At 37.0% G+C, this 18,698-nt stretch overlaps 1 protein-coding gene across 1 annotated transcript in view; it reads right to left on the bottom strand.

Moving 5' to 3' along the window:
- Adss (adenylosuccinate synthetase) overlaps positions 1 to 18,698 on the bottom strand; it is a 236,410-nt gene that overhangs the window by 47,946 nt on the left and 169,766 nt on the right. Inside the window, exon 10 of the mRNA XM_090375434.1 lies at positions 6,655 to 6,779. Coding sequence (XP_090231560.1) covers positions 6,655 to 6,779 — 125 coding nt within the window. The remainder of the gene's footprint in view (positions 1 to 6,654; positions 6,780 to 18,698) is intronic.

Raw genomic sequence — 18,698 nt, 5'->3', positions numbered from 1 at the left:
AGAACCAAAATTGTAACAGTATTATACAGCACTTGATTTATAATATAATTTCTTTAGCTGAGAGTTTAGCAATTTGGTAGTTTCGACAGCTAAACTAGTCCATATGCATATTCCTATGAGTCAGCGCATACCTTAGCTTAAGTAAATTTAAATTCATTTATTACTGCACTAAGAGAACTGCTAACTCACAGCACACCTGTTTACATTTCTTCCCACCCGGTCAGAATTTAGTAATCTTGCACCAGGGAGCCTTCGATTACATTAGCTTTCTGTAACTTTTAGCGATGGAAGACATATGCAGGATCTAGCACCAAGCATTTATGTAAGTACCAATATTTATACCTTGCTTTATAACTAGCTTAAAATATTGTACTATAAATATGACTAGATAAAATTTCTCCAGAAACCAAATCCTGAACAAATTAAATTTTGATATTTTATGACATAACTGTAGCCGACTGTAAGCTTTTTCTGGTTTAGTACGAAGTAGTTTCAGATACAGTTGTAATCTACATCTAAGCATGACTATTTTTCAAATCTTGTTTAATTTCGCCGATCCCATAGGAGCTAGTTATTGTCGATGACTCAAATTTTCAGAGAAACGGGAAATATATTGTGCAAAAAGGATAAGTGGAATAGGACCAGGGTGTGTCTACAGGGGCAAAAGTTTATGATGTAGTAGGGCAGATATTTTTTAAAGGCACAAAAGGTGATATAGTTGTACACATTAGCACTAAAAGAACAGCGTATTTACTTAACAAGAAGAGGTTAATATTGGAAAAATGTGATGAGTTAGGGTTAAATTTGAAAGTGTCTGCAATTCTGCCCAGGCACGATAGGAGGGAGTATATGATAAGAGCCTTGTCAATCAATTCAGCCCTGGAGAGATTGTGCGAGGATCATGGCGTAGAATTTTTCACAGCTTGGTCTGTGCTTGTTAACAGGAGAGACTGCTTCTACGGGGATGGGATACACTTAAATAGAAAGCGTGCAAGAATATTTGGTGATGCTATCAAGGCAATGTTAGGCAGGTCGAAAAACTGCTGGCTTGGGGGATTCAGAGACTAATAGATTAACAGTCATTGTGGAACAAGTAAATACATGGGCTGTGTTAGGGTAACTAAGAGTAAGAACAGGTGCATGTATACTTGCATGTACACCAATGCCAGGAGTATAGTAAATAAATTTGATGAATTTGAAGTGCTGGTCAAGATATCAAAAGTGGATATTATTGGGACATCAAGACATGGTGTCACACAGATATAAGGATGACAGAATTGGAATTTGGGGAGTACAATATGTACAGAAAGGATAGGATGGGAGGGAAGATTATGCTGTTAGTTAAACATAAAACCTAAGGCAGTGCATCTAGCTGACATGGGTGCACAGTGCAATGTTCAGTAAGTTTGGTATGACATATGCACTGGGAAAGCAAAATTGAGAGTAAGAGAGTGTTATAGGCCCAATGGCTCTGATGAGTACAATGATCAACTGTACAGAGAAAGAGTGGGCCAGTAAATCAATGTCTTCTAATAATGAGGGATTTTAACTTCCCAGATATTGATTGGAACTTGAGTCGGTCACTCACACAATAGCAAGACTTTTGTGAATTTATTGGATGACTGTTTTCTACAGCAGCAACTAGAGGGAGTAATACCCTTCATCTGATTATCAGCAGTGATTGCAGTGTATGGTGTGGGATTTACTTAAAGATGTAACTATCATCAGGGGTAAAGGAGGAGGTTTGCTTTTGTAAAGGTGACTACAGTGGTCTCAGACAGCTTTTCAATTACAGTGGATCCCAGTTATTTGGGCCACCGGATAATCGGCGCAGCCGTTTATTTGGGGCAAATCTTAAAAAACAGAAACCAATCGAGAAAATAGCCATGGTTTACTTCGCTTAATTGGGACAGCATGCCATTTAATCGGGGAAGGAGACAGCAGCACTGGAAATTACCCTACAATTGTCTCCGACGGTACCATGTGGTTCGGTTGAAATTCTAGAGGTCACAACCATAAAACAATAAAAACAATTAGCAGTCACCTGTTTATTGGGCTTTTCTGTTAATGAAATCTATCATAAATGGGCAGTAAACTCGATCTTACTGAATTTACGATAATACCGACAGCTGGAATTCTGTGGGTTATTATGGCGAAATGAGTTTACACTTCCATGAAATCTTCAATCATATAAAAAAATTAATTTTCAGATCTTCTCTTCATTCCTATTTTTAAAGCTTTGTAACTCGTTACTCCCTTCTCACTTGCGCGTATCGTGTTACTTGCAATTTGTGTGTGCCATGTTCTTTGTTATTGATTGCTTATCTTTTTACTGTTTTAAATTTTAACCCCCACCAACAAATGTCAGTGAACAGAAATGTCAACTAGTTAGTATGTACATATTACAGAACGTATTAATTATTCCGATTATCACATATATTCTTCCGATTTTCAAGTATCATTTAATTTTTTAATTGGTAAGATAATAAAGGGTAAATCTGTGCTTAATATATCTTTACTTTTATAGCCTGTGGATAATATTCCTCCTATTTTCTCTAATTAGAATTGCTGTTTAATAGAATTAAAATTCAATTCACAAATGTGATCACAATGACCGGCGTTTACTACACATAGTATAGTGAACAGTACTTTACCATGGTGAGTTCGTCGTAACGTGATTTGACTGTACAGTGAACTGATTGTAAAGGGGGGGGGGTGCATTGTATTTTTAACTATTTATGTGAAACTTCAGATAATTGGGGAAGCCGCTTAATCGGGCCAAAATGCACAAGTCCCGATGTGTCCCAAATAACCAGAATGGACTGGTTATATACAATGGGATCAACTGATGACGTTACTAACAGCAAATTCTAAATGGGAAGCATTCAAGGAATTAATGTTGGTATTTAAAGTCTAGTAGCTTCCAACATTAATTCCTTGAATGCTTCCCATTTAGAATTTGTTAAGAAATACTGTTCAAGATTGAGGCCTAAATGGATATCAGATGAACTATTGAGACTCGTGGCAGAGAAGAAAAATGCATGGGATGCATATAAATTATATAATTATCAGGTGATACAGAAGCCTATGGTAGATAAAAGTTGTCTGTAATTAAGTCACAAAGAAGGTTAAACAAGCAAAAGCTGATTACGAGAAATCGCTGGAAAAAGGATGCAAAGAAAAATAGACAAGACATCTCTACTTATGTAAACTCTAAAAGGAAGTGTATGACAAAGATTGGTCTATTTGATATCGACAGTGACTGTTGATGTTCCTGTTCAAGTAGCTGACAAGCTGAATAACTATTTTGCATCAACATTCACACATAAAGAATTCTGTAGACAAGTGGAGGCCAGAAGTTAATCAAACTCTAGTATGGAGATAAATGACTTTGTAATAACTGAGAGCAGAGTGGAGGAGAAATTGTTGAAGTTAAATATAAGAAAGTCAATAGGGTGGATGGGATCTATCCAGTTATATTACAGTAGAAAGTAAAGGAAGTAAGCAAACCTTTAGCCATAATTATAAGAGCATCCTTAGACTCAGGGGAGGTCCCCATGGACTGGAGTTGTGCAAATAAATTGCACAACTCCAGTCTCCATTCCCCAATTCACAAAGGGTGATACAAGTAATTACAGGCCACCTAGTTTAACTTTTGTTCTGGAGAAAATTATGAAGCCACTGGTAAAAGAAGCATTGCAGGATCATCTTGAGAAGACTGCAGTTATAGTTTTGACATAGCATGGGTTTGTTAAGGGGAAGTCTTGTTTAATCAATTTAATTGGATACTATGATGTGGTCACAAAGAGCTGGATGCAAAAAATAATTCTGATATCATATACATGGATTTCAGGAAAGCTTTTGATAATATTGCACATGGAAGACTACTGTACAAATTGAAGCAGTATGACATTAAGAGCAAATTGCTGCTGTGGATAAAGGGATGGTTGAGAGGGAGAAAACAGAAAGAGGTAATCAATGGATGCTGCTCTTAGTGGACTAATGTTATTAGTGAAGTCCCCTAGGGTTTGGTGTTAGGGTCACTGTTGCTTTTTATATTTCTGAATGATATAGGTATATCAGGCTTAATGTCCAAGTTTGCAGATGATATAAAGGTTGGCAGAGTTGTTATTGACAGTAATGAGAGTATGCTACTGCATAAAGATCTAGAAAAGTTGGGCAGATGGGCTGAGAGATAGCAACTGAAGTTTAACATTGACAAATGCAAAGTACTGCATAGGGGTAGCAGTAACCCCAGAGTGATGTACCAACTATGCAGGTGCCTCCGTAGCCAGGTGGGCAGGAGCAACAGTGCATAGCACAGGCTTCTTGATTAGACCAGGGTTTGAGCCCGTGACCACCAAATATGGAGGATGCGGAAAGGTCAGGGAATGACCACCACATATCCCCGGAGCAATACGGCCTTAGTTGCTAATGCTCCTAAAAACCAAATAACAAAACAAATAAAACAAAAACCAACTATGCAGTCAGATATGAAGTTTTCTGAGCAGTACACATAGGCTGCAATAGCAGCTCATGGGGTCTTGTCAATGATATACAAGAATATTTCTAGTACAGATAAGCAGGTGATTATCCCCTTGTATAAGGCCATGGTAAGGCCACACCTTGAGTACTGTATACAGGTCTGGAGGCCTCATTTTGGGAAGGATGTAGAGCAATTCTCTGAAACTAGTACAGAGAAGGGCAAGGAGATTTGGGAAGGGAAAAAAGATTTGCTCTTATGAAGAAAGCCTTACTTCTGCAAATGGCAGTCTGGAGACTAGGCACCTCCACAGTGATCTGACTGATGTGTATAAGGTCTTGAATTGTTTGAGCAAGCTCCGTGCTGATGGGATTCTTCCTCTTGCTCAGATTACGCACCTGAGGGGGTATAAATTCCAACTGAGAAAAGATAGTTGTAGAATAGATGTGTGGAAATTTGCCTTTAGCCAGCAGGAGGTTGATTTCTGGAACAAACTTCCATTTGTCACAAAAGCTGATAGGTTAAATAAATTCAGGGAACTGAACAAACATTTGGAGTGAGTGGATGGATGAAATGGGAAGTTATTTTCTTTTTGGCTGATGCTGCATAAGCTTGCTTTCTTGCATCATATGTCTCTACTAATGCTGCTTGATTTCTTTTCCTTTCCTCACATTATAATTTGTTTTCTTCAAAATTATATGCCAAAATGTTTCAAGGCATTTATTAACTGTAAAATGGGCAGATTTATTTTAAAATATATGCACATGCAGCAAAGTAACAATTAGTTATAGCTTTTATCTTTCCACTCCGTCCAATAAAATCCTGGGGAAGATGGTTTATGTTTTCTGCACTTTTTTTTTTTTTTTTAACACCATGGTTGGATTATGCAGGGCTAAAACCAACCCCTTGGCTACCAGCATGGATTGCATGGTTTTTAACATGCAGAAACTCAGATTTTTTTTATCTAGGAAAATAGGCAAAGAGACCATAGTATACCTGAAAATTTACAGACAGAATTAACTGATGCACTGTAGCCTTAGTTGGTTTGGCAAAAAAAAAAAAAAAAACAAGCACACAAACATTTTGAATAAAATCGCCACAGTTTTTGAAATAAAATATTTCCAGTTTATATCAGTTATATTAAATACACAACTTCACTTGATATTTCCTGTAGCTCTTTATAATAATCTGCAAAGCAGTCAAACTGGCTTCTCCAAACACTTCGCACAAACTATAGAATTGAAATTCAGCAAGCATAATCTTCAAAAAATTAATTTTTCCTTCTTATGAAAAGTACTAAACTAGATAAAATAACTTCAACATAAGCAAAGAACACAAGAAACGGAACCAAGTATTTAGCTTTTATAGAGCTCCTTAGACAGTGCAAAAAGCATTAAAAATCCCAGCCACAATGCAAATATGGCTGGGATAATGCAAATAGTCCATAGTCCAGTGTGCTGATATCAATCAGTCATTCATTTCACATGCCTTTCCTTTTACAGAGCACATTTATTGACTGCAATTGAATGGATGCATATTTATGTTAAAGCATAAAATTTGCAGTTCATTTTTATGCAACTTTGCATTCCAGCAGTGAATATGTTAAGCAGTGCTTCAAATTCATAAAATTTATTTAAGCAATATCAAAAGGCTTAAATAAATTTTATAAGCAAAAAAAAGGTGTGCCTGTTAGGGTTTTTAGTAACTCTAACCCAGCATATATAAATTCCCGTGCATTTAGCAGGCCCTGTAATCCCCTTGCTTCCTAGGCTACTGCATTTACCAAACTACATTTATCTTTCATAACTCTGAATGTTATGAAAGATAAATGTAATGTTGTTATTTGGTTTTTAGGAGCATTAGCAACTAAGGTCATATTGCTCCGGGGATATGCAGTGGTCATTCCCGGACCTTTCCGCATCCTCCGTATTTGGTGGTCACAGGCTCAAACCCCGGTCTAATCAAGAAGCGTGTGCTACGCACTGCTGCTCCTGCCCACGGAGGCACCAATAAATATAATATCTGGCATAATACTACAATTTATCTATTTGCACATGTATTCAAATTGGGAATACCCAATTTTGCATTAATATAATAATCACAATATGCAAATTACTAAAAGGAGTCTAATAATTCTAAGAAAAAGAGGAAAATTCTTAAATATAACTTACGCTGAATAACCATTAATCATATTTGAATACTGCAGCAGCACAACATCGAGCCAGCCACAACGTCTCTTTCTTTTTGTTGTTACACCAACTTCACATCCTCTAGTTTGCAGTATTTCACCTAACTCCTGAAAATAAAATCATGATATACCAAGCAGCCACATAGAAATTATGCACATTTATTAATATGACTGAACTTTACTGAAGAAGTGCACTGCTCAATCAATTTAAAAAATTTGAATTTCACACTACCTAAAATAAATAGTACTGAATTTTGAATTGTTTTTGAGGAACAACTTTTACTCTATCTAAAACTTTCTAAGTAATTAAAGATCAATCATGCTTCCCAATTAACTGGGAAGCATCCCAGATTTAAACAAAGGAAATTAGGTTAAATCTAAAATATTAAAAACTTTCCTTGTATTGAAAATGATAAATCATCCTACTCAATGACATTTTAGCACCTTCACTGGCTAAAAGCACAGGCAACCATATATTTCCAAAAATATATATTTTACACTTCATTAATGCAAACATCTTATTGACAGGTTCCACTTTTTTGCTATCAAACCTCACTATGTAAACTAGTGACCTTCCTGTTTCACTGCTATTGCAAAAAATATTCCACTATTTAGCAACTATCCACAGTGAAACATTCATAGGGTTCTTTCCAGTAGGTAAGAAATTAGAAACATTATAAGCAAAATTAAATATATATTTACAATATTAAAAAAACGTGAAACATGATGGATTTCTTTTTTCTGTTCTGTATTTTCTTTAAGTTTGCATGTGCTTTTTTTTTTGCATATACTGAGTTGAAGCTAGTGCTTTTTAACCTTTTCTGGATGAGTTCTCTAAACTAGACATTGACAACATCTTTACTACTTTACTATTTACAGACAATACACACAAAGGGACATTAATTTAAATTGGAAAACAGTGGTTCAGGTGGGATGTGCAAAAAACTGAATGAATTAAACTAGAGAGAGAGAGAGAAATTGTTGGAACAAATCTAGTGTTTTCTTGAATAATTTCAAGAGGGCACTCTGGTTGCAGAGGAGAACAATCGCTGGATTTTTGGCTGCTGTAAAGGGATAAGTATTTTTGATATTTTTAGCATATTGTTTGTTAATTAATATGCTACATTGTGTTTTACAAAGATATTAAATAGGTTTAGTAGTTTTCGTTAGCTTCTTATTTTAAATTTAACTAGTGATTTTTGGAAGTTACGACTCCTGGTGTTGGCATCAATATTGTTGAACTAGCAGCCATATTGTAATCAATAGGTTGGTTGTTGTTGGGTTTTTTGGTGCAAAAGCAACTTTGGCCACACTGCGCCTTGTAATCAATAAGAATAGTGTAGTGTATATATGTCGAACTGGTAGCGTGGGGCATGGCATAATACAAAGCACTGTATCTGTTAGCTTAGTATAGTATTATCAATTAATCAAAAATATTTATTAATCTTATTAAATTTCATTGTTAATTAAATTGTATTTAAACAGAAATCACGACCCAGACTAGAACTGCAAAGCAAAGATCACAGACTAGCGAGAGTGCTATGACTCATGGGAGTAACGAAGGGGGAGATTCTCCAACGCATCACAGTCTCAAACGTATGTGAAATGTTTGCAGACTTTTTTAAACAGGACATGATCTAGCCAAGGAGGATGTCTTTGTGTGTGCTAGGTGCCTAGTGTCAAGAAATTAGGCTCCAACTCAGCATTCTGATGGGTGTTTGGTTTGGTTTGGATTTTTATTGGCGCAGCTGATGAGTGTCTATGAGAGCTCAAGGTGTAGGGTAAATGCCCTCGAAGAAATTAATATGAGGGACCCATCAAGATCTCAGCTGCCCAGCTCAATAGCAGAGCTCACTCCTGTGCATTAGGCAACACAGAGGCAATCTCCAAAGCAGAATGCGCTGGTCCTACAGGAACTAGTTACTGTTGGTAACTCTACTGTCAGTGAGACAGGAATATACTATGCAAGAAGGATAAGTGGAACAGGACCAGGGTATGTCTGCCAGGGGCATAGGTTGATGACATTGTAGAGCAGATATCTTTTAAGGGCATTTAAAAGGCGATATTGTTGTAAAAATTGAAACTAATGACATTTAAGAGTAAGAGATCTGCAGATTTACCCAACAAATACAGGTCAATATTAAAAAAAAGTCGCGAGTTAGAGTTGAATGTGAAAGTGTCTGAAATTCTACTCAGACACAATAGGAGGGAGTACATGATGAGAGCCTTGTCGATCAATTTGGCCCTGGAGAGATTGTGCAAGGCTCAAGGGGTAGAATTTTTTTCAGGGTCATCTGTGCTTGTTGACAGGAGAGACTGCTTCTACAGGTATGGGGTACACTTAAATAGAAAGGGTGCAAGAATATTTGCCGATGTATCGAAGCAGTGTTAGGTGGGTGGGAAAACTGCCAACTTGTGAGGGAATAATACACAGACTAAAAGGTTAACAGTGTCTGTTAATCAAGTCACAAAGGAGTTTAGGCAGGCAAAGGCAGATTACGAGAAATCTTTAGCAAAGGATGCAAAGAAAAACAGCAAAGAGTTCTTTACTTATATAAACTCTAGAAGGAAAGGCATGAATCAAATTGCACCACTTAACATAGATGGGTTGACTATTGACGATCATGCTCAGGTAGCTGATGAACTGAATAATTTACATCTACATTCACACACGAGGAGTTATTCAATGAGGAGAATGCCAGAAGTTTTATCAAACTCTAACAGGGAGCTAAGTGATTTTGTAATAAGTGAGAGCAAAGTGGAGGAGAAATTGTTGAAGTTAAACATAAGGAAGACATCTGAGGTAAAGGGGATCTATCCAGTTATATTAAAGGAGACAGCAAGGGAAGTAAGCAAACCCTTAGCCATAATTATGAAAGCTTCCTTGGACTCAGGGGAGGTTCCCATGGACTGGAGGTGTGCAAATGTATCACCAATTCAGAAAATGTGACACAAGCAACTATAGACCAGTTAGTTTAACTTGTGTTCCAGGGAAAATAATGGAGTTACTGGTTAAAGAAGCATTGCAGGATCATCTAGACAAGACTACAGTGTTAGTTAAGACAGCATGGTTTTGTTAAAAGGTCTTGCCTGACCAATTTGATTGGATACTATGATGTGGTCACAAAGGAAGTGGATGCCAAAAATAATTTTGATATCGTATGCTTGGATTTCAGGAAAGCTTTTGATACTGTTGCGGAAAACTGCTGTACAAATTGGAGAGGTATGGCATTAAGGTTAAGTTGCTACAATGGATAAAGGGATGGTTGAGTGGGAGATGACAGAGAGTGGTAATCAATGGACACTGCTCTTAGTGGACAAATGTTATTAGTGGAGTTCCCCAGGGTTTGGTGCTGGGCCCATTGTTGTTTTGTGTATTCATCAATGATACTGGTTGGTTGGTTGAGTTTTATTGGTGCATTAGCAACTAAGGCTATAATGCGTGCATCAATGATACTGATAAAGGTATATCAGGAGTAATATCCAAGTTTGCAGAAGATACAAAGGTTGGCAGAGTTGTTAACAACAGTAAAGACAGTATGCTACTCCAAATGGATAAGTTGGGTAAATGGGCTGAGAAGAGCAAACTGAAGTTTAACATTGACAAATGCAAAGTACTGCATATGTGTAGCAATAACCGAAGAGAAACATACCAACTGCGTGGTACTACACTCAGGGAAGCGGAGAGTGAAAAAGACCTGGGGGGAAATTATGCAGTCAAATATGAAGTTCGCGGAGCAGTGCAGATGGGCTGGTCATGCAGTCTTGTCAATGATATATAGGAATTTTGTTAGCAGGGACAGGGAGGTGATTATCCCGTTGTACAAGGCAAAGTTCAGGCCTATAGTACTGTGTACAGGTCTGGAGGCCTCATTTTAGGAAGGATGTAGAGTTGCTAGAACGAGCACAAAGAAGGACAATAAGATTAGTGGGTGGAATAAAGGGGTGCTCTTACCAAGAAAGGCTTAAGTTCTGCAAATTGCAGCACCTGGAGATTAGGCACCTGCAAGGTGATCTGATTGAGGTGTATTAGGCCTTGTTATTTTGTTGTTATTTGGTTTTTAGGAGCATTAGCAACTAAGGCCATATTGCTCCGGGATATGCGGTGGTCATTCCTTGACCTTTCCGCATCCTCCGTATTTGGTGGTGACGGGCTCGAACCCCGGTCTAATCAAGAAGCGTGTGCTACGCACTGCTGCTCCTTCCCACCTGGCTACGGAGGCGCCATATTAGGCCTTGAATGGCTTGAGCAAGCTGAAAGGATACTTCCGCTTGCTCAGATTAAGAACATGAGGGGGCATAGATTCAAATTGAGGAAACACAGTTGTAGAATGGATGTACGGAAATTTGCCTTTAGCCAGTGGTTGATAGCTTAAATAAATTTAAGGCTGAGCTGGACAGGCATTTGCAACGAATGGAGAGGTGAAATGGAAGTTCCCCCCATTGTCCAATGCTGCATAAGCTTGCTTTCTTGCATTGTATGTATGCCTCTACTAATGCTAATTTTATTATTACTATGTGAGTTGTAGGAGACAGCAATTACAGTATGGTATCATGAAATACTGCAAGACACATCAAACAGCTTTGTTCACTACATATGCAGAATGCAAAGCTGTTATTCAGCCTTTCTGATCTCTAACAAAATATTAATTATGGTTTTAGACAAGTAATAAAACTATTTTATAAAATGCTATTATTTTGTCCCTTAGTAATATACAGTATGAATGAATATTTTATTATTTTTTATTTTTGATATCAATATACAGGCAGTTCTCGCTTTATGAGTTTCCGGGTTTACGAGCTTTTCCCCCCCCCAAGTATCAACAAAATCGAAAATATGAACATTAATTGCAAAAAATGAATGTTAAACATTCATAAATACAGCATTCCAAACCACTTGCATAGCTATACAATACAGTGTACTCCACTTTACGATATTAATCAGTTCCTGAGACACCATCGTATTGTGAAAATATTGTAATGTCAACCCAATAACACATTGTTTTTTTGGAAATTCGTTTCAAGATCTTGGAAGTTGAAATTTTTACTGTATAACTAAGCTATTTATCTCTCTAAAATGTCATTTTTAAGATCACGAGTGTGACCTTAAGGCCATATAAAAGGTTGTGAGCGTGGTTTGTAAATTGTATTAGTTACCAATTCAAATCATTAAAATGCACTACACTTTCATCATTATCATATGTTCCATTATAAGAATCAATTTAAAACACCTCTGTGATATTTTTCTAAAGCACATTTCTGGAGGTCGCAATCATAAAACAATTTGCACTTTCCGGTTTATTGAGCTTTTCTGTTACCACAATCAATTATAAACAGGTGGTAAACTCGATCTTCTTGCATTTGCAAAAATACCAATAGCTGGAATTGTGTGATTTTTTACGTTATTATGGTGAAATGTGTTTCCCCTTTACTGAAATCTTCATCGTATAAAAAACAAATAAATTTTCAGAATCTTCTCTTCATTCCTTTTTTTTTAAAGCTTCGTAAACTTGTTACTCCACGCTGTGTTAGTTGCAATTTGTGTGTGCCGTAAAAAAATGCTTATGCATGCAATCGTGAAATTTATAATTAAAACAGAAGATTATCTTGGAAACAAATGCCTCTTGAAGCATTTCTGAAGACAACGACTCCTTGTGCAACAAACCAACGAGTGCTGAGCCAATAACGAGCGAGCATTTAGTCGATGATGATAAAGAATAAACCTTCGTAAATCGTAAATAATTTCTCTATTATTATAATTTGCTTGATTTTACAGGCTATGTTTTAATTTCTTTCGATAAATCAGTAATTATTTAAACATAAACTAATTAGCTAACTAATTTCATTGTTGAGAACGTAACCCCATATTTTTAAACTTATGTCTATGGGATATAACTTATCGCTTTACAAGCTCGCGCTAGGAATGAATTAACTCATAAAGTCGAGAACTACCTGTATTTACTTTGGTTCAATTGCCACACAGATGCCTAGTTTCCATACACTGCAATATTCAGCACTTAAAGCTCGTACAAATGAATTTTGTAGTCACCCATAACTTTTTTGTTTATAGAAAATTCTGGGGAAAAAAAAAAAACAAAACCAAGAAATAAAATATAGACTGAAATAGGCAAGCTGCTATTAATTTGTCCAACATTGCATAATACGAGTACAGCAGAAAGAGAAATGTAACAAAACATGAAAACCATATATTTACGTAAATTATAATTCTCGAATACGGTATAAATGAAGGCTTCCCAAAGAGTAGAAAAGAAATATACTTTCAATGAGAGATGAAAGTGCAATAATTTCGGCTTCCTACTATTTATGCAATAATTTTTGTAATTTATCCTTTTTCCTTAACATACATTGTTTGGTTTATTCAGACTTACACGCCTAACTGAATGCTTACTCTGATTCACAATATTCAGGCACTTCCCTAAAACCTTGCTTTACATAGTGGTTTTCAGTTCTTGCTGCAATAACAGATTGTATGGACTATGAATATGTAAATATAACTTGGCTTGCTCATGCCAAGAGTGATATTTACATATTCTACATTAAGTTGAGGAAATACAACTTTAGTAACAAAGGAACATATAAAATAATATATAAACATACTCTAGTGGGAGGGTAGGCCATTTATAATAATTATCAATGGAATTTGTTAGCATACAAGGAACACATTTAAAAAATTCGTGGCCTGTGTATGAAGGATTTATTTGAGGAGTCTGCTAATATGATACTTTTCAACAAAGTTCCTTTTCGAGTGAATACACTTTTGCCGCTGACGATGCAATGTGTCGATCCAGCTGTGAAGAAAGTTTTTTCCTTGGGCCTCCAGGAATGCATCCACTTCAGCAATAATGTCACTGTCAGTGATAAAATGGATACCAGCCATGTATTTTTTTTTTTCAAATACGTACACTGGAGATCAAAGAAAGTGCATCACCCCTTAAAATTGTAATTGTCATCCGAATTATGTAAATATATAGCAATATTTCTTACAGATTGCATCAGATGAGATTGACACACGTAGGTGATGATGTAATATTGCATCAACTGTTACTTTCAGCCATATAAGCACGCTATGCAAGAGTTGCAGTCATCCCTTGCTTGTGTCAGGATGGTGATTTACATGCAGTTGACACCATGAAACTGTTGCTTTATGTGAGGAAGGATTATGCTTCCTATTGCTTATAGTGTCTTGTAATCAGTCAACAGTGAGTAGATTTCTTTCCAAACTCAAGTTGGTTCTGCTGATAGGAAAAAAAGGAACCAGATGCATACGAGTCTGTACGCCAAACCAGGATAGCGTTTTGAAGTGCATATGCCTTAAAAACCATAAAGCTTTTTTTGTCTGAACTGAAAAGAGAATGGGAAGAACATACAGGAGTGGTAGCAAGTGCAGTAACAGTCAGAAGACGCCTCTTCAAAAATGGACTTGTAGCTCGTCGTCTTAAGAAGAAGCCCCTCCTCACACAAAAAATGAAAACGGCTCCGATTAATTTGGTGGAAGGAGCATGTCAAATGGACTCCCAAGCAGTGGAAGTCACTTGGATGAGAAGAAATGCAACCTGATGGGAGATAAATGATTTGCCATAGACGTGGTGAAGAATACCATCCAGACCGTATGTCTGGATGGTATTCTTCACCACGAAATTCCCTACCAGCCAAATGGGAATTTCAAGTGAAATTCCCAAAAAGGGAATTTCACTACAGTGAAATTCCCTACCAGCCAAATGATATGGGGGTGCATTTCGTATCGTGGAGTAGGTCACCTGCAGTTTATAAAAAGGTTCCGTCAATGCCAATGGATACCTGGCTATATTGGCAGGCAAATTGCTGCCAACCATTAGAGACCATTTAAACCTGCCAAATAACTGTGTCTTTCAGGACGACTCTGCTCCTTGTCATTGGGCAAAAAGTGTAAGTAGCCACTTCTGTCATTATTTTAGCTTCATTTCTGCATTACAGGTTCGACAGTAATGTGTTTACATTTTCTACAGGTGAAAAAATGGTTGGGAGAATGGTCCATTACAACTGTTAGCTGGACAGGAAACAGACAGGACCTGAATTCTATTGAGAACTGTTGGCAGCGCGTGGAATCTGCAGTTGCCAGAAAGAAACCAAAGACCCTCCGTAAACTACAGGAAGCCACAATTCATGTTTGGAAGCCCAAATTATCAGTTGATTATCTTCAGAAATTGATCTTGTCAATGCCTGGACAGTGTGCTGCTATCGTCAGGGCCAGAGGCGGCAGTTAAACTAAATATTAGTTCACACCTGGTGAACTTTTTCATTTTATTTTACATTTAAAATGATAAACTGAAGCAAATTGATGACATGGCTTCTGATAAAATTTCAGCTATAATTGTAGTATTTACCAAAACTGTTGTATAAAGGTCGCAAATGCTCATTTTGGAATATTTTGAGAGCACTTGTCAAATATTACTTAGCTTTGCCTTAACTATTAATAAATATCTTTTGTTTATATTTCTATTTGCGATGCTAGTCATTAATGTAACATACCATCGCAAAAAAGGGTTAGAAATTCCTAGGTAATGCACTTTCTTTGAACACCAGTGTGTATGGGGGTGGTCCAAGATTTCAAAGCTACACTCATGCAGTGCAGTCAGCAGACTTGTGAGCAAGCATGTTATTCTGGTGGAAAAGAGACTCCTTTGCTGAGTTTTCCCTCACCATTTGTCTTTCATGTTTTCTGTAAAAAAGGTTTGTATAATATTCGCCTATGACTACCTGGTCTTTGTGAAAGTAATACAATAACAACATTCCGTTGGCATCCTAAAAATCCAAGCCTTCACCTTGGCTTTCTTTGGAGGGATAGAAGAACTGTATTTACACTGTTTGGACTGCTCCTTTGTCTCTGACTAAAACAGATGGACCCATGTCTCATACCTGGTCACAAACCTTGCAGGGAAATTTGCTGGATATGGTTGAAAATGATGCAAATGGTCTCTCAACTTGACAACTCCTGTGTGTTTTTGATATGCTGTCAATAACTTTTGTTCAGATGAGATGCCCAAGATAATAGCAATGTACTGAAATGTCACTCGTCAATCGCTTATTATGCATACTGACAATAACTTCTGGAATGATGCATGTTGCAGGTCTTCCACAGGTGTGTGTGTGTCATCTTACAGGGTCTCCCACCCTTGTGTAAATTCTACTGCCCCCTTCTTAACCATGGAATAGGAACAGGTTTCCTCCCTGTTGTAACCATAACCTCATGAATTGCCTTTGGCATTAGTTCCTTTTTCCAAAATATTGAATGGCTGCATGATGACTGATTTTGTCCACCTTTTACACAACTTTGTTGACATTAGGACCTGTAATTAAAAAAACTCTATTGAAACTGCACAAAACATGTTACTATCCCTTCATACTCAGGCAACAAACTTTTCAAACCCCCCCCCCACCTATAAATATACAGTGCTTAATGTGACAAGAAAATATTCCTACTTTGCAGACTCAGGCCACAGAATACAGTAAATAGTGCTGCTTTAAATTCTGGACATAATGAGAAAACAAAAAAATTTCTCACAGCCTGTGAAGTAAATATGCACCTTGACTTGGGGGGGGGGGGAGATACTGCACTGTAAATTGTGTGAAACAAATGCTTCCCCCCCCCCCCCAAAAAAAAAAAAAACACTGCACTGTTATCAGATTGGGATTGGTAAAGATTCCAGCAGTCTAGTGGGAAAATGAAAGCTAACATTAGGTCTTGCTCACACAAACTACTTTGACTTTTACTAGCAAATCAACCCTGTTTTATGCAGAAGTACATGAAGTTCTTATATGTGCTGATATTCCTTTGAACATCTTAAAACACCAAAAATTTTACAGGTTTTTCATAAAATATACTGGAAGGTCCATATCCAACAAATCCACACATTATGTAAAAATTACCCAGCTCAGTTAGCATTAGCAAAGGAACATGATGCAAGAAAGCAAACATATATAGCATCAGCCAAAAAAAAAAAAAAAAGCCCTTCTCATTTCATCCATCCACTAGCTACAAATGTTTGTCTAGTTCTGCCTTGAATCTATTTAAGCTATCAACTTCTACGACAGATGGAAGTTTGTTCCAGCAAGCAACCACACGCTGGCTAAAGGCAAACTTCCGCAGATCTATCCTACAACTGTCTTTGTTCAATTTGAATTTATGTCCTCTCAGGCAATTATTCTGAGCAAGAGGAAGAATCACATCAGCATTGAGCATGCTCAAACCATTCAGAGAAGTGTTCAACTGTAATAGTTGTTTCAAAGGTAACCTTAGAGTGCACCAAATACACGAAACTGTACGTAACTGAAGATATATGTGAGTACATCAGTCCTCGTATAACACGTGTTTACATTACATGAATTCGATCATACACGATTTATAAATAGGGGAACGATATCTGATATAACACGAACCGAATTCGCTTATGCACGATTCGCTTTGTGTTTACAAGAAACAGCAGTGGAACGCAGAATCACCCCCAACCGAATGCAACACGATAGGAATGAAGAGAAGATTCTGAAAATGTATTTATGTTTTTTATATCAGTGAAGGGGAAACACATTTCACCATAATAACGTAAAAACCAACACAATTCCAGCTATCGGTATAATCGCAAATGCAATTAGATCGAGTTTATTACCAGTTTATAACAGATTCCACTGGCAGAAACGCAACTAGAAATTGTTTTTATTGTTTTATGTAGTAACCCCTAGAAATGTGCTTTAGTAAAATATGAGGTGTTAATAGTGTAACTCTGCCTTTATGGTGTTGTTTATTCAATTGCTACAGCTTTGTTTATGTGTATCAAGCGTGCCTCCTCGTTTTTAATTGTGCTTTGTTCCCTAAAAATGAGTAAAATACTTAAAAGGTGTGAAAAGGAAGCGTCCTGGTGCAGACACTGCAGATTCAGAGAGAAAAATAAAAGCAATATCAATAAACAGAGGCAGATTGGGTCAAAAATTCTTACCCCAGAAAATTTATAGTGGCCTCATACTATGATTTATGGCCAAAATCACACTGGCCTCCGGCCCACTGGGGTGTCCCCGGTAAGGCTTATGGCCAGTCCGCCTCTGTCGATAGCGAAAAAATATGAAATTGTGAAATGCTTTGAGCAAAATGAAAGACCATGTGCTACAGTCCTAAATGAGGCAACGCTGAGAATTAGAAAGAATGCAGAGAAAATAAAAACAACTTTCATAGTAGGACCAACTCAAAGTGTAATTAAAATCCATTAGATTAAGACACAAAGAATTAGAGATGGAACGGCTGTCATCTGTTTGGATAGAAAATCAAACAAAAAAAAAAAAAAAAAAAAAAGTTTGCTTACGATAGAAGTAAAAGCAGTAGCAATATTTTATTACGTGATAGTCGTAATAAAATGCGTAAGTATTTTATTATGACTATTTATTGTGTTTGGTAATGTTCTGGTTACAAATGTGTGTTCAATCTTGGGTGGTCGGCACCTAACCCTATTTTCCCATTGGGCCTGTTGTTTATATTGCACGATTTTGCATTGCACGAGGGTTTCTAGGAACGCAACTATCGTGCTATACGAGGACTGACTGTATATCAGACAAAGGGTATTAATATCGAATTTATGTATCAAGGATGTATATTAACCAGATATATGTTAACTGAGCTTAATGGTGTACATTTTTTTTTTTTTTTTTTTTTTTGTTGTTGTTGTTGTTGTTTTTTGCTTTGCAGCAAATTGCAGCATCATCATTCTTCTCTTTCTTGGTGATTCCTTTCTACCTCTCTCTCAGGGTAACTCGGAAATTTTTTTTTTGGCTGGTGCAGCATAAGCCTCATGCTTCCTTGCACTTGTACGGCTAATAATAATAATCTGTGTGATGATCTGACTGAGGTATATAAGGCCTTGAATGGTTAGAGCAAGCTCAATACTGATGGGATTCTTCCCCTCGCTCAGATTATGCACCTGAGGGTGCATAAATTCAAATTGAGGAAAGACAGTTGTAAAATAGATTTGGAAATTTGCCTTT

This window comes from Mastigoproctus giganteus, chromosome 6 (genome assembly GCF_048544385.1).
Source record: "Mastigoproctus giganteus isolate SK-2022 chromosome 6, ASM4854438v1, whole genome shotgun sequence".
Taxonomy (NCBI): Eukaryota; Metazoa; Arthropoda; class Arachnida; order Uropygi; family Thelyphonidae; genus Mastigoproctus; species Mastigoproctus giganteus.
The sequence above is the reverse complement of the archived record's forward strand: the minus strand, read 5'-3'. Positions and strand labels throughout refer to the sequence as shown.